This window comes from Pseudophryne corroboree, chromosome 8, assembly GCF_028390025.1.
Source record: "Pseudophryne corroboree isolate aPseCor3 chromosome 8, aPseCor3.hap2, whole genome shotgun sequence".
Taxonomy (NCBI): domain Eukaryota; kingdom Metazoa; phylum Chordata; class Amphibia; order Anura; family Myobatrachidae; genus Pseudophryne; species Pseudophryne corroboree.
This window is the reverse complement of record NC_086451.1, coordinates 122413219-122434732: the sequence shown is the minus strand read 5'-3', so window position 1 is coordinate 122434732 and position 21514 is coordinate 122413219. Positions and strand designations below refer to the sequence as shown.

Below are 21514 nucleotides of genomic sequence, written 5' to 3'. Positions count from 1 at the left end.
ACTTATTATTTCTCAAAAATATATAACAATTGTACAGCATGTTTCTAAAATGTATCTTGACATACTCAATAAAATACAACTATTTGTTTCTATAAAATATTTTATATTTTTTTTATAAAGATTTATTTATATTTTTATAATATATTTTGAGGTTCTATCCAGGGGCGGATCCAGAAGAAAATGATAGGGGGGGGGGCACCACGGAAGGGGAAGTACATTTACGTGCGGCTTCGGTGCATGTGAGGTGGCGCTTCTTATACAATGCCCATAGTTGTAGCGCTCATTATGCAATGTCCACTGCACTGGTAGTGCCCCTTATATAGACCCCATAGTAGTGGTGCCCCTTATGCAATGCCCGTATTGCCCCCAGTAGTAATGTTGCCTGTAGTAATGCCCGCAGTCATTTAGTGAGTGTGGCCAATTAAAATGAGACGTGATACACATACATATGCCCCCAATAATGCAGTGCCAAATCCACAATTGCACCCACAGTGCCAGATCCACAATTGCCCCCACAGTGCCAGATCCAAAAATGCCCCCACAGTGCCAGATCCAAAAATGCCCCCACAGTGCCAGATCCACAAATGCCCCCACAGTGCCAGATCCGAAAATGCCCCCACGGTGCCAGATCCAAAAATGTCCCTACAGTGCCAGATCCAAAAATGCCCCTACAGTGCCAGATCCAAAAATGCCCCTACAGTTCCAGATCCAAAAATGCCCCTACAGTGCCAGATCCAAAAATGCCCCCACATTGTCAGGTATACAAATGCCCCCACAGTGTCAGGTATACAAATGCCCCCACAGTGCCAGGTAAACAATTGCCCTCACAGTGCCAGGTAAACAATTGCCCCCACAGTGCCAGGTATACAATTGCCCTCACAGTGCCAGGTATACAAATGCCCCTACAGCAGGTATACTATACAAATGCCCCCACAGCAGTTCTGCAGCTGCTTAGCGCTGCTGCTGCTTCTCTGCCGGCTCTGAGGGTGTCAGGAGGAGAGCGCAGCTATGTCTGGCGGCGTGTAGGACTTCAAACTAGCCGCCAGTTCGTGAGCCAATCAGAGCTCGTGGACCAGCGGCTCCTGATTGGCTGCCGGTCCACGAGCTCTGATTGGCTCACGAACCGGCGGCTGGTTTGAAGTCCACAACACGCCGACAGATAGCCGCGCTCTCCTCCTGACAGCTGAGACACGCTGCAGCTGGACTGAGCGGCAGCGTGTCTCAGTGAGACAAGCGGGGGGGGGGACGGATGGGGCCACAAATGACAGGGGGGGCACGGGCCCGAGTGCCCCCCCTGGATCCACCACTGGTTCTATCACACTTTCACTTTTGGTTTTCCTTTACTGTAGACTTTCACATCTCTTGTATCACATTTGTGCTATTTTTCTTTCAAATCTGTTCTCTGTTACAATGCCTATCATGCTGAAATCCTGCCACAGTTGACAAGTGCAGCACAGATCCCTAAGGTCTGTTCAGAGTTCTTCATTTTAAATCGGAGAAGACTTGGTGGACTTGCACCAATGAGTATTAGGCATGTGGGTTCAGCATGTGCACCTTGAAAATGGGGTACAGTAACATAGTAACATAGTTAATGAGGTTGAAAAAAAAATAAATGTCCATCTAGTTCAACCTGTATTATAATTCTTACGCTATTCTGTATGTAACTATAGTTTAACTATAATGACCCAGATGAAGTTATTTTTTTTAAGTCTAACTATCAACTATAATTCACAGTTGGCACTTGTTCTGATCTCTCAGGGAATAGTACGTTTTTGTTGGCATGATTCCTTAGCTTTGTGGTGTTTCCATGTGTGTGTGTCTAGCAAACAATTACTGTGTAACTGTAATATCTTTCTTTTATAGCACTCACCTATGAGTGGTATGTTATAGACCTTAGACAATCTTACACCTTTGTCTGCAGGTGGTTGTATCTACAATGTTGAGCTGGGGTGTCTTATGTAGGTATACTTCATGATCCATAATGCAAAATAAAGACAAACTAGTGTAATTTATTTTAACAATGGTGGCTTGTAGCATTAAATATCATGATTCTTCACCAGTGCAATAAAAAATAACATCTATATAACTGCACAAGCACACCAGGTTTGCCTATATTTGTTACTCCTTCAAATATGAAGAAGTTTGCTAAAAGACATAAGCATGATTTGTGCAAACTTGGTGCTATTGCTGTTCCTATTTGTTGCTTGTAAAAGGTACAATAAAACCAATTCTTGAAAAGTATAAAAATAACCCATTCTTTAATAAAAATACTTTATTTCTTCCATCATGATAGTATCATCTTCATTACCTTTTAAATTTGACTGCCAATAAGTTTCTTACTGCTGCACTATCTTTCTATCTGCATAACATAAAAAAGTGACAACTGAAGGCAGCAGACTTATGAGACTGAGGAATTTGTTGGGTTATTAACAGTGGAGGAGATTTGAGGGAAAGTGGGAACTATGAGTGGGGTGTCATATGTTGGATTACATATCTCATTGCAGTCACCAATTTGAAGATAGATTGGCACATTGGACCCTCATTTTGTTCCTGATTTCCATTGGCACCATTATACCATTATATAGATGATATTTTTTTTATGGAATGGAGAAGAATCAGTTGTAACAGATATTAAAGATTCATTGAACATCAATGATTTTAAAAGAAAAACCTATTTTTAATATTAACTGTACTGAAAATATGTTTTTGGAGATCGGCATATACATGGAAGATGCTACCTGCACACAAAAAAATTCTAAAAAGTCCACTGACTCTAAATTCTATATTGAGGAGTAGAACACCATAGGAATTGATTGAATTCAATGCCTGTGTTTCAGTTGTAAAGATTGTAATGAACAAATAAGTTGAGGAAATGTTTTTTGTTGTTTTTTTGCAGAAAAGACATGAGGAATAGTCTATTATTAAAGCAAAGAGCCATGTTGAAACAGTTAAGAGAAAAGATCTAGTAAAATAAATAAATATTTGGATGGACTTTCATATCTACAGTAAGTACAGTTTACAATATAAGAATATAAGCAGTTAGAAAAAGTCTTAAAGAAAAAAATGGAGATTTTTATAAAATCCCATACTTCAGTCTCATCCACCTCACTAATCGCAATTGATATACAAATAATGGAAAATTTATAGAATCAGTTAGTAAAGAGCTCTTCATATCAGCCAATTAAGAATTTGGTCAGAACAAAGGGATTTAATTGAAGTGAAACTCGTTTAATGTGTAGGCATGTCTATATTATTAGTGTTCATGTGGTCTGTTTTATGTCGGCCATGCATCTAGACAAATGCGTCTATTTATGGCTAAAAATCTATAACATCATAAAAGACCTCCTGACACACTCCCTGTATTCCCATTTTAAACAATGTCATCAGTGCTGAGATGGTAATAAGAAAAATTGTAGGAGTATTCAGTCTATCAAACCCCAACGTACAGTAGATTAACAATTTGGAAATTAGACTGGAATAGGCTGACCATAGATGGATTTATAAATTTAAGACCAGAATGCCAGGTCTCAACTCTGAATATGAGAGTTTATAATGCTATTTCATGCACGATTAAACGTTTAAAATTTTTTTCATTAATTTATTGATATATTTAGGTTTTAATTTGCTTTTATGGTAGCAACTAATTGTTCTTTGGATAAGAATTGAGACTCAGTCATCTTCCATTAATCCTTTAACAATTCTTATATTTTATATTTATGTATAAATCATTTTTGGAGAATATTGGTGTAATTTTTGTTACATACAATATTTAGACTGAAAGAGTCAAATTGTATTATGTTTACCCTTTATATTTAAAGTACAGTATAATGAGTTTGCTGCTTGATATGGAAATCAGAGATCCTATTAGATCTCTGATTTCCTATTAGACTTCCACTTTTTTCACACTAATTTGACATGCATATGGAATGCAAGTCTTCTGGATTTAATAGAAACTTGTTTGTTTACACCATGTGATTACATAAGACAAATCTGATTGGACAGTAAGGAATTAAAGCCTGGAACTTTTCAGTGCCAATGTCCGCTTTGAAAAGAATTTAAAAGGCTGGGAAACAGGCTCAGCAGTAAAAACCATACAGTATCCTACCAAATTGGATGTTTTCACCTTTCCTGGAAGACTGAGATTAGAAGACAAATATCCTGGAACCTGCACCACTTTTGTTATATGCTCTAGGCTTCCTTTATCTTTATTCTGCCAGTGGCATTGTATGGTTATCTTTCTGCTATAAATGTATTTTTTTATATGATTGATTATATTATCAACATCTTTAAACTACGGTATTGTAGATCATTTTTTAAAACATTTGGGTAATTTAATAACAATTTAATTGGATATCCAAGTGAATATTGAAGCCATGAATAATTGTTTGTTATTGTTTGCTCTGAATGTGAAACTTTCATTAAATACAGTAAGGGCTCATCCAAAAATATCTCCCATTTGGCTTTTCTCTACCATAAGGAGCTGTGGACTTTATGTCCCTTTTTCTATACAAATGCACAAAAGGTGTCAATATCCCCAGTGGTATTCCACTATTGCCTTTTTTCAAGTTCCTTGTTTACAATTGCATTCCAGGTGTTTGGTAGAAACTAGGATGTTTATTTCCTAAGTGGCGGCTGGTAAAATCGGCAACTTCCTGGGGCATTTAAGCTTGAAATTTCTAAGAGAAATGCTCGGGTTTAAACACAATGGGAAACAGCAACTTGCTTTATACATAAACCCTTTAGATTGATCTGCTGGTGTTCCCTTTAAATAAAAGATCAAACAGCTGTGTAACTCATACAAAACCAATTTGTGAAGTTTTAATGTTTTGCCACATTTCACTCTGTCCTTTGATTTATTAATCATTGCCAGGTTCTCTTCCAGTCCTATGGCCTCAACCCTAAAATATTGCCAATGTCTTACAGAAGAAACTACCAAACCTCTTATTCAAATCCTATATATTACTTTCATTTTAATATAATATAATTACCACAACAATATGCAGCACTGTAAATCGAAGTGGAAATCTTTTACATTGGTTGCTAAACCATTTTTAGTGTTGACAAGGTTCTTTATTATACCAGAGAAGATCATACACACTAATTATATTTTAGCAACATCCACATCCTCCCTAGTGGTGAGTATATATATGTGCCTGCCTGTGGCTGATTGTAGAGTGATGTGCATCATTTATAGGTAATGCAGACGAAAGGAAGGAATAAAAAAAGGGGGTTAGGGAGAGTAGCAAAGCGTAAAGGTTGCAATTAGCACATCAATGAACACGATAACATGATGAGATCTTTAACATTTCTCATTCAACTTACATGGTGACATGACTACTGTATAATGAAGCAGAGGCCATTCACAGTAGAACAGTAGAAGAGAAGCACTTAGAAGTGTATAAGTAACATGCTTCTGTATATGTGGTATCCTAGCAGACACATGTAGCACACAAGTATACTTGTTAGCAGGGTTCACAGTACAAGCACAACACAAATGCAAACAAATCTTGGCAACAAACCTGGTTAGTAATGTTGGCCACTATTATATCACTTACAAAATCACGTGCAACTTAAAAAATATCTATAGAGCATGGTACTTTCACCAACATTTATGCAGCTTCTCCTAAATATGTTTATTTTATTGATATGTGTTTAGATGGCTCCAAGAAAACATTGAAACTTACTTTAAAAAGATATGAACTTCTTTAGATGCTTTAGATTAGTTATGTTTCGACATTCTAAAATGTATAGTACCACATTTGTTTATATACTGTATATGCAATTGGCTTTGTCTTACTTGTAAAGACTATCAGCTTCCAGGCACTTAAAGATGACAGAATATAGGTTGTTGTCTGCAGTCCCTCCATGACTACGTCCAGCTGCAATGCAGGCAGTGCCCAAACCAGACAATAAATCATCAGTGAGGCTCAGCGACTCTCCTGGTAATATACAAGATAAACAAAATAAGACGGAGTGATCATAATAACACAAAATAACAATATAATAAATCAAATAAAGTGGATAAATATTTTATAACACCTTATTCGTTGAGACAACTTACCAGTAGGTATCCAGTCCAACATGAAGAAAAAAACAAAATAAATACCCGAGTCCCTAAATAACTCCAGATATCTAAATAACATCAGATATTTTTCCTCTGTGATAGTCTATTTCAGTAGGTTCCAACAATGGCATAAATATATCTCTTCACTTTTCCAGTTGGGTAATAGTGGCAAAGTGTGCAGTAGAAGGGGATATGGGCACGTCATGGGGGCATGCCATGTGTCTTAGGCAGTGGCATAATTAGTAATTTGTTGGCCCCATAGCAACATTTGTAAGGGCCCCATGTACCACCTAATGGTAAAAAACTGATATAGAGACATGGGACAAAGAAGAAACACATCCTCCCACTCATGTATGGGCCCCATAGCAGCTGCACCTGATACATCTATGGTATTTACACCCTTGTTCTATGGCATGGCCATCTCTTCTGAAGATATGGGCAGCCTGTCATCTTAAAGGCCCCCTTAAAATGTGGCCTGTACCTGTCAAGTTAAGCAACAAGCAGTGAACAGGAATTACCTCCCAACCCTCTCATCAAACCCTCAATCCAGGGTCAGCCCCAAGGTAAAACAGGCCCTGCTCAAATTGTGACTGCTCCACTGAAATTGGGAAAGTTGTAAGATACACATAAAAATAGATAAACCTTTTCTATTACACTGTAAATAGGCACAGTAAATGTGGACTGGGTATGGAAGTTTGATACTTAAAATATCAAAACTCACAATGTGGGCACTATAAGCCAAATCCAGAATACCAACATGTTATTAATGCACTTCACAGCATTTTAACAGTGATTGACAACTTTAAACAGGATACTTTACTAATATGTTTGAATTTATTGTTATGGAACTCCAGCACAATTGCATAAGACCTCTAGAGCCCTGGTGAGGGTCTTCCACCTATAACAGCCAGCCATTGCTTCTTTAGTGTATGACACACACATCGGTACTTAGGATGCTGCTAGGTCTTATAACTCCAGCTGTAGAAGCTTACACAATTGGCTGGAGATCTGGGGATAGGTGGTTTGAGTAGACTACAAGTGTAAATAATGGACAAGAATGGAACACGGGGGGATTTGACAAGACTGGGTTGGGACCTCAGCAACAGCAGAGGAGGTACAGTGAAGTGGAATACAATCACTGTGCAGTTGGTATATAACTTGCAGGCTGAGCAGTAGGTAAACATTGGGGGAGCAAACAAGAGGTTATTAAACACTGGACAGGACAAGGGTTCAGGTAAGGCAAGGCAAGACTTCTGCCAGGCAGAGAATCTGATAGATGGGCAGAGTAGCTACAGGACACGAACTAGGTGCGGCCACCTGGAACACGGACCAGCAGCTTATACCACAGAATAAACTATAACAGGCAGGGAGAAGCTGATCTGGCTGATATAACAGAGAGACCACCAATCAGTGCAGCCAGGGGTGGAGGGACTCCTAATTAATTAGTATAAGCAGCTGCAGTGCTGCACATACTACTTAGCAGCCCCAGCAGTCCCTGAGGTGGCCTGGCATCCGTGTTGCGTTGGCAAATGCAGCCATCATCTCTGTCCTGATTCACAGTTGCCTAGAAACCAGCGGGATCAATGGACCTTGCGGCTGGCTGGAAGGTGCGGTGTCCTGGTTGCTCAGCAACTACCAGGACCTGAGCAGGAGACTAGCCGCAGCGGCAGCTTGTGACAGTAAAAAATCCAGCACTGTTTATAATGCTGTAAATCGCATTAGTAACATGTTGGCATGCCCGGTTCAGCCTCACACTATGGCTGTTGTGAGTGTTAACATTTTAACTGTCGAACTGCCCATACCATCTACAGTATTCTGACTTCTATTGTAAAAACTAGAGATGAGCGGGTTCGGTTTCTCTGAATCCGAACCCGCCCGAACTTCATGGTTTTTTTCACGGGTCCGAGCAGACTCGGATCCTCCCGCCTTGCTCGGTTAACCCGAGCGCGCCCGAACGTCATCATGACGCTGTCGGATTCTCGCGAGACTCGGATTCTATATAAGGAGCCGCGCGTCGCCGCCATTTTCACACGTGCATTGAGATTGATAGTGAGAGGACGTGGCTGGCGTCCTCTCCATTTAGATTATAAGAGAGAGAGATTTACTGGAGCTTAGGACTAGGAGGAGTACTGTAGAAGTGTAGAGAGTGCAGAGAGTTTACTAGTGAGTGACCACCAGACAGTGCAGTTTATTTAATATATCCGTTCTCTGCCTGAAAAAAGCGATACACACAGTGACTCAGTCACATACCATATCTGTGTGCACTGCTCAGGCTCAGCCCAGTGTGCTGCATCATCTATATATATTATATATCTGTCTGACTGCTCAGCTCACACAGCTTATAATTGTGGGGGAGACTGGGGAGCACTGCAGTGCCAGTTATAGGTTGTAGCAGGAGCCAGGAGTACATAATATTATATAGTGAGTGACCACCAGACAGTGCAGTTTATTTAATATATCCGTTCTCTGCCTGAAAAAAGCGATACACACAGTGACTCAGTCACATACCATATCTGTGTGCACTGCTCAGGCTCAGCCCAGTGTGCTGCATCATCTATATATATTATATATCTGTCTGACTGCTCAGCTCACACAGCTTATAATTGTGGGGGAGACTGGGGAGCACTGCAGTGCCAGTTATAGGTTATAGCAGGAGCCAGGAGTACATAATATTATATTAAAATTAAACAGTGCACACTTTTGCTGCAGGAGTGCCACTGCCAGTGTGACTGACCAGTGACCTGACCACACTGACCACCAGTATAGTTAGTAGTATACTTATATTGTGATTGCCTGAAAAAGTTAAACACTCGTCGTGTGACTTCACTTGTGTGTTGTTGTTTTTTTTATTCTATAAAAATAAAACTCATTCTGCTGACAGACAGTGTCCAGCAGGTCCGTCATTATATAATATATAATATATACCTGTCCGGCTGCAGTAGTGATATATATATATTTTTTATATCATTTATCATCCAGTCGCAGCAGACACAGTACGGTAGTTCACGGCTGTGGCTACCTCTGTGTCTGCACTCGGCAGGCAGTCCGTCCATAATTGTATACCACCTAACCGTGGTTTTTTTTTCTTCTTTATACATACATACTACTACGACATCTCTTTATCAACCAGTCTATATTAGCAGCAGACACAGTACAGTACGGTAGTTCACGGCTGTGGCTACCTCTGTGTCTGCACTCGGCAGGCAGTCCGTCCATAATTGTATACCACCTAACCGTGGTTTTTTTTTCTTTCTTCTTTATACATACATAGTTACATAGACATCTCTTTATCAACCAGTCTATATTAGCAGCAGACACAGTACAGTACGGTAGTTCACGGCTGTGGCTACCTCTGTGTCTGCACTCGGCAGGCAGTCCGTCCATAATTGTATACCACCTAACCGTGGTTTTTTTTTCTTTCTTCTTTATACATACATAGTTACATAGACATCTCTTTATCAACCAGTCTATATTAGCAGCAGACACAGTACAGTACGGTAGTTCACGGCTGTGGCTACCTCTGTGTCTGCACTCGGCAGGCAGTCCGTCCATAATTGTATACCACCTAACCGTGGTTTTTTTTTCTTTCTTCTTTATACATACATAGTTACATAGACATCTCTTTATCAACCAGTCTATATTAGCAGCAGACACAGTACAGTATGGTAGTTCACGGCTGTGGCTACCTCTGTGTCTGCACTCGGCAGGCAGTCCGTCCATAATTGCATACCACCTAACCGTGGTTTTTTTTTCTTTCTTCTTTATACATACATAGTTACATAGACATCTCTTTATCAACCAGTCTATATTAGCAGCAGACACAGTACAGTACGGTAGTTCACGGCTGTGGCTACCTCTGTGTCTGCACTCGGCAGGCAGTCCGTCCATAATTGTATACCACCTAACCGTGGTTTTTTTTTCTTTCTTCTTTATACATACATACTACTACGACATCTCTTTATCAACCAGTCTATATTATTAGCAGCAGACACAGTACAGTACGGTAGTTCACGGCTGTGGCTACCTCTGTGTCTGCACTCGGCAGGCAGTCCGTCCATAATTGTATACCACCTAACCGTGGTTTTTTTTTCTTTCTTCTTTATACATACATAGTTACATAGACATCTCTTTATCAACCAGTCAATATTAGCAGCAGACACAGTACAGTACGGTAGTTCACGGCTGTGGCTACCTCTGTGTCTGCACTCGGCAGGCAGTCCATAATTGTATACTAGTATCCATCTCCATTGTTTACCTGAGGTGCCTTTTAGTTGTGCCTATTAAAATATGGAGAACAAAAATGTTGAGGTTCCAAAATTAGGGAAAGATCAAGATCCACTTCCACCTCGTGCTGAAGCTGCTGCCACTAGTCATGGCCGAGACGATGAAATGCCAGCAACGTCGTCTGCCAAGGCCGATGCCCAATGTCATAGTACAGAGCATGTCAAATCCAAAACACCAAATATCAGAAAAAAAAGGACTCCAAAACCTAAAATAAAATTGTCGGAGGAGAAGCGTAAACTTGCCAATATGCCATTTACGACACGGAGTGGCAAGGAACGGCTGAGGCCCTGGCCTATGTTCATGGCTAGTGGTTCAGCTTCACATGAGGATGGAAGCACTCAGCCTCTCGCTAGAAAAATGAAAAGACTCAAGCTGGCAAAAGCAGCACAGCAAAGAACTGTGCATTCTTCGAAATCCCAAATCCACAAGGAGAGTCCAATTGTGTCGGTTGCGATGCCTGACCTTCCCAACACTGGACGTGAAGAGCATGCGCCTTCCACCATTTGCACGCCCCCTGCAAGTGCTGGAAGGAGCACCCGCAGTCCAGTTCCTGATAGTCAGATTGAAGATGTCAGTGTTGAAGTACACCAGGATGAGGAGGATATGGGTGTTGCTGGCGCTGGGGAGGAAATTGACCAGGAGGATTCTGATGGTGAGGTGGTTTGTTTAAGTCAGGCACCCGGGGAGACACCTGTTGTCCGTGGGAGGAATATGGCCGTTGACATGCCAGGTGAAAATACCAAAAAAATCAGCTCTTCGGTGTGGAGGTATTTCACCAGAAATGCGGACAACAGGTGTCAAGCCGTGTGTTCCCTTTGTCAAGCTGTAATAAGTAGGGGTAAGGACGTTAACCACCTCGGAACATCCTCCCTTATACGTCACCTGCAGCGCATTCATAATAAGTCAGTGACAAGTTCAAAAACTTTGGGTGACAGCGGAAGCAGTCCACTGACCAGTAAATCCCTTCCTCTTGTAACCAAGCTCACGCAAACCACCCCACCAACTCCCTCAGTGTCAATTTCCTCCTTCCCCAGGAATGCCAATAGTCCTGCAGGCCATGTCACTGGCAATTCTGACGATTCCTCTCCTGCCTGGGATTCCTCCGATGCATCCTTGCGTGTAACGCCTACTGCTGCTGGCGCTGCTGTTGTTGCTGCTGGGAGTCGATGGTCATCCCAGAGGGGAAGTCGTAAGACCACTTTTACTACTTCCACCAAGCAATTGACTGTCCAACAGTCCTTTGCGAGGAAGATGAAATATCACAGCAGTCATCCTACTGCAAAGCGGATAACTGAGGCCTTGGCATCCTGGGTGGTGAGAAACGTTGTTCCGGTATCCATCATTACTGCAGAGCCAACTAGAGACTTGTTGGAGGTACTGTGTCCCCGGTACCAAATACCATCTAGGTTCCATTTCTCTAGGCAGGCGATACCGAAAATGTACACAGACCTCAGAAAAAGAGTCACCAGTGTCCTAAAAAATGCAGCTGTACCCAATGTCCACTTAACCACGGACATGTGGACAAGTGGAGCAGGGCAGGGTCAGGACTATATGACTGTGACAGCCCACTGGGTAGATGTATGGACTCCCGCCGCAAGAACAGCAGCGGCGGCACCAGTAGAAGCATCTCGCAAACGCCAACTCTTTCCTAGGCAGGCTACGCTTTGTATCACCGCTTTCCAGAATACGCACACAGCTGAAAACCTCTTACGGCAACTGAGGAAGATCATCGCGGAATGGCTTACCCCAATTGGACTCTCCTGTGGATTTGTGGCATCGGACAACGCCAGCAATATTGTGTGTGCATTAAATATGGGCAAATTCCAGCACGTCCCATGTTTTGCACATACCTTGAATTTGGTGGTGCATAATTTTTTAAAAAACGACAGGGGCGTGCAAGAGATGCTGTCGGTGGCCAGAAGAATTGCGGGACACTTTCGGCGTACAGGCACCACGTACAGAAGACTGGAGCACCACCAAAAACTACTGAACCTGCCCTGCCATCATCTGAAGCAAGAAGTGGTAACGAGGTGGAATTCAACCCTCTATATGCTTCAGAGGTTGGAGGAGCAGCAAAAGGCCATTCAAGCCTATACAATTGAGCACGATATAGTAGGTGGAATGCACCTGTCTCAAGCGCAGTGGAGAATGATTTCAACGTTGTGCAAGGTTCTGATGCCCTTTGAACTTGCCACACGTGAAGTCAGTTCAGACACTGCCAGCCTGAGTCAGGTCATTCCCCTCATCAGGCTTTTGCAGAAGAAGCTGGAGACATTGAAGGAGGAGCTAACACGGAGCGATTCCGCTAGGCATGTGGGACTTGTGGATGGAGCCCTTAATTCGCTTAACAAGGATTCACGGGTGGTCAATCTGTTGAAATCAGAGCACTACATTTTGGCCACCGTGCTCGATCCTAGATTCAAAGCCTACCTTGGATCTCTCTTTCCGGCAGACACAAGTCTGCTGGGGTTGAAAGACCTGCTGGTGACAAAATTGTCAAGTCAAGCGGAACGCGACCTGTCAACATCTCCTCCTTCACATTCTTCCGCAACTGGGGGTGCGAGGAAAAGGCTCAGAATTCCGAGCCCACCCGCTGGCGGTGATGCAGGGCAGTCTGGAGCGACTGCTGATGCTGACATCTGGTCCGGACTGAAGGACCTGACAACGATTACGGACATGTCGTCTACTGTCACTGCATATGATTCTCTCAACATTGATAGAATGGTGGAGGATTATATGAGTGACCGCATCCAAGTAGGCACGTCACACAGTCCGTACTTATACTGGCAGGAAAAAGAGGCAATTTGGAGGCCCTTGCACAAACTGGCTTTATTCTACCTAAGTTGCCCTCCCACAAGTGTGTACTCCGAAAGAGTGTTTAGTGCCGCCGCTCACCTTGTCAGCAATCGGCGTACGAGGTTACATCCAGAAAATGTGGAGAAGATGATGTTCATTAAAATGAATTATAATCAATTCCTCCGCGGAGACATTGACCAGCAGCAATTGCCTCCACAAAGTACACAGGGAGCTGAGATGGTGGATTCCAGTGGGGACGAATTGATAATCTGTGAGGAGGGGGATGTACACGGTGATATATCGGAGGGTGATGATGAGGTGGACATCTTGCCTCTGTAGAGCCAGTTAGTGCAAGGAGAGATTAATTGCTTCTTTTTTGGGGGGGGTCCAAACCAACCCGTCATATCAGTCACAGTCGTGTGGCAGACCCTGTCACTGAAATGATGGGTTGGTTAAAGTGTGCATGTCCTGTTTTGTTTATACAACATAAGGGTGGGTGGGAGGGCCCAAGGACAATTCCATCTTGCACCTCTTTTTTCTTTTCTTTTTCTTTGCATCATGTGCTGATTGGGGAGGGTTTTTTGGAAGGGACATCCTGCGTGACACTGCAGTGCCACTCCTAAATGGGCCCGGTGTTTGTGTCGGCCACTAGGGTCGCTAATCTTACTCACACAGTCAGCTACCTCATTGCGCCTCTTTTTTTCTTTGCGTCATGTGCTGTTTGGGGAGGGTTTTTTGGAAGGGACATCCTGCGTGACACTGCAGTGCCACTCCTAGATGGGCCCGGTGTTTGTGTCGGCCACTAGGGTCGCTAATCTTACTCACACAGCTACCTCATTGCGCCTCTTTTTTTCTTTGCGTCATGTGCTGTTTGGGGAGGGTTTTTTGGAAGGGCCATCCTGCGTGACACTGCAGTGCCACTCCTAGATGGGCCCGGTGTTTGTGTCGGCCACTAGGGTCGCTAATCTTACTCACACAGCTACCTCATTGCGCCTCTTTTTTTCTTTGCGTCATGTGCTGTTTGGGGAGGGTTTTTTGGAAGGAACATCCTGCGTGACACTGCAGTGCCACTCCTAGATGGGCCCGGTGTTTGTGTCGGCCACTAGGGTCGCTTATCTTACTCACACAGCGACCTCGGTGCAAATTTTAGGACTAAAAATAATATTGTGAGGTGTGAGGTATTCAGAATAGACTGAAAATGAGTGTAAATTATGGTTTTTGAGGTTAATAATACTTTGGGATCAAAATGACCCCCAAATTCTATGATTTAAGCTGTTTTTTAGTGTTTTTTGAAAAAAACACCCGAATCCAAAACACACCCGAATCCGACAAAAAAAATTCGGTGAGGTTTTGCCAAAACGCGTTCGAACCCAAAACACGGCCGCGGAACCGAACCCAAAACCAAAACACAAAACCCGAAAAATTTCAGGCGCTCATCTCTAGTAAAAACAGAGAAAAACCCAAAGCAGAACATACCAAATCCAATTTTTTTACATCTTCGCTACTTAAAATTTAAAGCTGCCTACATTGTGAATGAGCTCCTTTAGTTATCTATTTTATACAAATATTATATTCACAGATCTTGAAAACATTTGTGGATCCACACAATTTTGTTACATTTTCCAACATACTGTAGTTTAGATTGCCCAAAAACTACATGGAAAATATATAAGTAGCATACAAAATAGAATTTTCTGTAAGAAATTAATCTATTCACCAAGTACCAGCTTCTTCTTCTGTTATTGTTACTTACAGTGTGTGTGGAATACTAGAGAATGTACTTTTACATACAGTAAGTATTTCCATTCTTTGAATAGTACAGCTTATCCTAAGAAATAATTGAAATGTATTGACAAGTGCTGGGATATAAGAACCTCTTTCTTATATTACTGAGCTCTAAAGCAAACAGATTATTTTCCGCCATTGCTGGATTTGTAAGTTAAATGAAAAAGGTATTTCAAAATGAGCCACTGGCACTAGCACTAGTATACATTAATTATACCTACAGTATGATCAATATCCTTAACCACACATGATCAATATTACATGATAGTAAAATCATGGTTATTATATTGTATTGTTGTTATATTGTTCTGCTGTCTCATATAATAAGATATAGATGAATTCCAAGGTGGAATTGAATGAACTATCAAGAAGCTTTCTTGAATTTTTATACTTCAGAGCTTATGATGCCAGTAATCATGGATATCTATACACAGTGCAAACCCATCAGCCAAATAAGGACAATTACAAAAAGTGCACTAAGCTACTTGTAGTCATGTTACATATCCATAAAAGGGATGTTTTCAGGAGACAGTCGATGACATCCCAAATTATCAGGGAGACCTTTAGAGATAGGACCCGGGAGGCAGGGGTTAGGGTTAGACATAAGTAGGGGTTAGAGTTAGGCACTAGTAGGGTTGGTTAGCCCTAGCCATCACCTATCCTGACGGTTAGCCCTAGCCGCCACCTCTGGGAGGTTCATCCCATCCGCCAACCCTGGAGCATAAGGGTAGGGGTGTGGGGTGAAGGTAAAAATACTTACCCCTCTCCGCCATTGGGATCTTCAATGTTGGGATGCCAGTGTCAGTCATGTGACCACCGGCATCCCGAAACAGGGATAGCATACTGAGCATTCAGTAGGAGATCCCGGCGGTCAAGATACCAATGGACCCTCGCTGCGCTCACCATGCTTCAGGCCCGGTGGCGACCTTTGGTTGCTACAGGGTTCTATTCCCCCTCAGGTGGTGGCATGGACCACCATCCAAGTGTGGAAATCAGCCGGTGGTCGGGACCCCAACCGCTGATATTGCAGCTGGTGTAGGTATTCTGGCGTCGGTATATTCACCGCCGGGATCCTTACCGGTGGCCAATTGACTGCCTCCCCATACTGTACCCCAATAAAACACAACAAATCATCATCATTGTTTATTTGTAAGGCAAAACTCTTCAGTACTGGAATCAGGTGTGCACATCATACAAAATACAACTGAGCAAGTGCACTGAGGGCTTATAGTCTTATTTTATCCTATCTGAATCACAATTATCCAGCACCCCATGTAAATGTAATCTAGCATATAGGCATGGCTGCAAGAATGAAGAGGAATCTCTAAACATCCACTTAGGAAGTATATATTAATCCACTGAAAATATTGTGCAGCCCACAAGCAGGAAAGCCAGAGTGATAGGTCACATGTACTGTAGGTAAACCTGAGTCACCACCTCAAAACACCAGTTGCAGGACTAGCACATATACTGCATTGTTGTAAGGTAATAAAAGGCAAGATCAAATGGTAATGCCACTGTAATACATTTCATAAAGACCCGTGAAAATATGTAAAAACATTTCAGAGGTCTGTATGTGGAGGGCCACCTTCATTGTTGGAAACTTTTCAAATTGTATTTCCCTTTGAGACCATTTGGAGCAAATGTACTGAAGTGTGAAATTAATTTTGCTTTACATTATAATAATGTTTTGGCATGTTCACTGTTACATTAGGATGAGGTTTATGAGACTGTGAGTAATGACAGAGGATGTTGTTTGGTCAGGACGTGCCTGGAACTGATTTATCTGCTGTGCAGGACTGAAGCACAAACCAGATTGTCTACTAGTAATTGAGGTCCAAACATGGGAGTTGTCATCATGACATCATAATGCACATGAGAAAGCAGATTATAAATGACAAACTACAGCTTAATCAGAAACTTCTGCTAGGAATATCGGAGCAAGAAATCCTTGAGTATTATTAGGATGCTCAGGTAACAGAACTGGGGCTTAGTGAAACATTTGGTTTGCCATGCCTCAGTAAAGTAGCTTTCATCTGAGAGAACTAGAAATAGAGTAATTCAAAGTAGGGGCATATCTACTAGGCGGTGGATTTACAAAACCCTCAATTCTTACAGATTTTGCCCGCCATACAGTATTTAAAAGGGCAATAATAGTACAAAAAAAAAATCAGGATTGTTGTGCATTAAATATTATTGCCCTATTAAATCTGGAAGGCAAAACCTGTAAAAATTGAGGGTTTGAAAATATACTGCTTTGTAAATATGCTTAGTACATATGATATATGTTTGCCAAATGCTATGATAATAAAAGCAAACAGTTAAAATAACAGTTCATTATCTCACTCCAAGGTGTATACAGTATTTATTAAAGTGCAGGTTTATATAAGTGGACATCTTGCACGTAGCAACCAATCAGATTCTACTTATTTATCTAGCACCTTCTAGAAGATAGTAGCTGAAACCTGACTGGTTGCTATGGGCAACATCTCTACTTCTCTATACCCGCACTTTAGTAAATTTATCCCCAAGAGCCAAGGCTTGGACAGACTATTAGGGTGCATTGCAAATCTTGCTTCAATATTTCATTTGTTTGGGAAAAAAAAGTTTTAGCATTGTTTGCACCTGAACTCTGACTTTTTGCAAAGCTAGCAAAATATAATAAACAAATAAAAGATACAAATAATATATAGATAGATAGATAGATAGATAGATAGATAGATAGATAGATAGATAGATAGTGAAACGGGGCGATCGCGGGCGCTGACACGTCTTGTGCATGCGTGCGTCATAGGTGCGCACACGCCCCATTTGCATGAATGGGAGAGTCTCTGAACGCTGCCTCAGCACGGCTAGGCGCCGAATTGCCTAGCAGCGCCAAGAGTGAATACCTGTGATGTAGCCACGCTAAATGAGCATGGCTACATCTGTAGATAGATAGATTTAGCATGAATATATGATGGGCCCTACTTATGTTAATGTTCACACTATTATTGTTTCCATTCAGGACAGGTGGTCAGTTTCACATCTTTATGGCCTGAGCTGCTGCTGAGGGAAGTATTATTGGCTGCAGGTTATTCTATCCTTGCCTACCATAACATCAAAATAGAAGATGTACCAGACAAGCAAGAGACTGAGGGGCTGAGGGACTGATTGCCCGCTGTGCGTTTTCGCACAGCGGGCAATCAGGTTTTAACTGCACATGTGTATGCACCGCAATGCACAGGCGCGATGGTCTGCAGCGATGGAGAGCGCGGGAAGCGACGGGATGGTGTGAAAAATCTGATAGCACCGGTGATTGCAAGAAGATTGACAGGAAGAGGGCGTTTGTGGATGGCAACTGACCATTTTCAGGGAGTGTCCAGAAAAACGCAGGAGGGACCAGGCGTTTTGTGGGAGGATTCGTGATGTTAGCTCTGGCCCCATTCATCACAGTGGCTGAATAAGTCCTGGGCTGTGCAGAGACTGCACAAACTGCTGTTTGTGCAGCTCTCCTGCACATGCGATCGCACAACTGCACAGCAAATTCCCCCTCCCACTGGAGGGGGCGACTACCTGATCGCAGGGATGCAAAAAACCCACCCTAGCGATCAGGTCTGACTTACCCCCAGGATACATAAGGTTCTCAACTTCGAAACTCAAAACATAAGAGATGGTATTCCATTCTAAAGATTTGATTTTGATAGAGGATATACAGTAGAACTGGTCCAAATAAATACATATTTCCCCGCGAGAGGCTACAGTGGCATTACCAACCTTCTACTCATATTTTACTATGATACCCGGTGACACACAGGTCTTCTTCTCCAGAAGTCTTTACTGTATAAGTCAAGTAGTGAAATGTGCTGTAAATAGTTACATAGGAAAATAAGTACAAATGCATCTACTGCTGTATATACACTATGTAGATATGGTAGTAAGCTTACAGAGAAAACTTGGTTCTTTTATTCTTTAATTGTTTTTCCATTCTACTTATTCAGACTGTTATTTTAGTGTTTCCCCTTTTTATTGCGAGCTACAGTATAAAGAAGCTCTAGCTGCCTTCACATCACTGACATTCACTGAGCTGAGTGATTAGTAGAATCCTGAAATTTGTAAAAATTAATTTGCTCATCTCTAGTTTTCCTCCTAAGTACATTTTGTTCATTGTATCTCTTTATTTTTAATTTGCTCCGCTCCTGCTATTACCCTCTGCTTGTGTTCTGACTAATTGTCTGTGCCAGTTAGTATCTCCTATATATTAGCCCAGAGTGACTGTGTGTATAACCCTGGGCGGAGTCTGGAACCAGGGAGCAACACCATTTCCTGTGCCAGCAGCAGAGTGAGGTACAATATGCACAGTGATACTACTTACAGTATAGGGAGGTGTACGTGGCCAGCGGTAGCAGCAGCGACAGGTACTCTATGGACACTGACAGCATCTGCTGGGAGGGTAACACCACGGATACTGAGGGTACTTGCAGGCAGCAGGATGCCGCCCGGTGCTCCTCTCCTGGCTACATAATTTGGCTGTCTGTTGACCCCCACACCCCTGGCTAAACCCCTACCGCAGCAACAAAGACTGGTGCCATGCTTGGTGGCAGAAAATACTGAGGGTGCTTGCAGGTTGCCGGTCGCCACACCTCTCCCAGGTACATAACTTGCCTGCCTGTTGACCCCCACATCCCAGGGCCAACCCCTGCCACTGCAACACAGGCTGGTGCCAATCTGGGCGCCAAACGGGATGGGACATGTGCTGCGGACCACCTCTAACATATATTTCTCAACAATCACCTCTTCGGCTGTGCTGGAGCTCCATCCGTCTGCAGCCTAGGTCCGTCTGTTGCTCCGCCCCAGGGTAAGCGCAATCCCTTGCAGAACACAGCCAGACCACCGGCCGGGCGCCACGATAAGACCACATGCCGCAGACAGACACAGTGAAGGAATGAGGCCCATCAGGCGGAACATACCATATACACCCGACCGGGTACAGTATGCGATACTGACCGCGACCCATTGCTACTGACCCACAGCTCCCACCCACGGCAGCTGAATCACATCTCACAACACCAGTGAGGAGTTTACCTGCACAAAATAAATGCTCATTATTAAGTCACAGATATGTCACACATGTCAGCAAAGGGAATCACACTGGTACGTCACACCTATACTCAATGCCTATAGCTACTGAGTACTTCCCACCACTCCACTCGGTCAACCTCATCCTGCTCACTAACCGCCTGTCTGTGTACTGGTGACATCATACCCTGCACACATAACCTCCCAATACCCTCCCCCATTCACCCAACCCCTCCATGTGGCCCTCCCCCATCCATGGCACCTCCGGTCACGCTCCCCCATCCCCCTGTCCACTAAATCCGCAAATTCCCCTAGCACAACACCTCCCAAACCCTCCCCCATCCCCCTCCCCTCAGGTCGCAGCATATACAGACTCCCTCCCACAATATACATACATATATACTCCTCCAACCACAGCACCTACTAGGTGATTCATCATGCCCTGCATGCGCTGTTCATGCCATCGGTTAAGGGGGCGTAGCCCCTTGCGACGGTGTGAAGAGTGCCCATAGGGTGTAATGATGACCTAGTTTCTGATAATTGCTGACCATCAATGTGGAAAGTTACAATGCATACACTTAGGTTCCACATTCAGACTACTACTTCATGCATACATTCCATGATACAACAATCATGTTGGCTGGTTACATTATTATTATTATTATTATTATTATTATTATGGATCTACAATTCTGAGGTGACATAATTTACACTATTGGCTATGGTGGCTGCATCTGTGCAACAATCTTTGTAATTGGGCTGTCACTGTCAGTCAAAAGATCTTGTGGAGGAACAGGAACTGTCTGATTTTATGTAAAGCCCTTTCTCAGTCAATGTGGGAGGTAAATTGGTGGTTATTTATGCCCAATAATTCACTGTAAAGCTAGAATCTCAATTTCAGTGTAGATGAGATCTATACAGGATTTCCCCTCCAACAAGGCAGTGTTACCTGGATCTAGCAGCAGATAACATGCAAGCTGCTACATGGTTAAGATAGCACCGCACTTAATAATTACTAGGAGCTTCATCGCACCCTACGGGCGCTCTTCACACTGTCGCAAGGGGCTACACCCCCTTAACCCTTGCATGCCTTTCTGGGGTTCAATATTTGTGTTATATGGAGTATCACCTGCATTCCTTTGTTAGTGGTTAAATATTGCACAATGAAAGGGTGTGCGATGGTGAAGGAGGCGCAGCCCCTTGCGACGGCGTGAACAGCACCTGCAGGCCACAATGTACAGAATGTAGCGGGTGCGGGGGGTACTGCGGATGGTGTCTGTAGATGCTGCGGATGGAGGGGGGGCGGAAGTGGGGGTGGGGCCCGGATGGGGAAGGGTTGGGAGGTGCTGCGGGTGGGGGAGGGGCAGAGGAGTGGGGGATGCAGATGGGGGAGGGGTCCAGAGGCACTGCAGGTGGGGGAGGGGCAGGGGTGCCATGGGTGGGGGAGGGGCACGTGTGGGGATGTTGCAGATGGGTGAAGGGTTCCGGAGGTGCTGTGGGATGGGAAGGGGCGTTAGTGCCGCTGGT

General features: G+C 43.2%; 1 protein-coding gene across 1 annotated transcript in view; it reads right to left on the bottom strand.

The window, feature by feature from the left end:
• Positions 1 to 21514, bottom strand: part of ASTN2 (astrotactin 2) — a 1124462-nt gene that overhangs the window by 71474 nt on the left and 1031474 nt on the right. The window contains exon 19 of the mRNA XM_063936906.1: positions 5798 to 5939. Within this exon, the coding sequence (XP_063792976.1) occupies positions 5798 to 5939 (142 nt within the window). The remainder of the gene's footprint in view (positions 1 to 5797; positions 5940 to 21514) is intronic.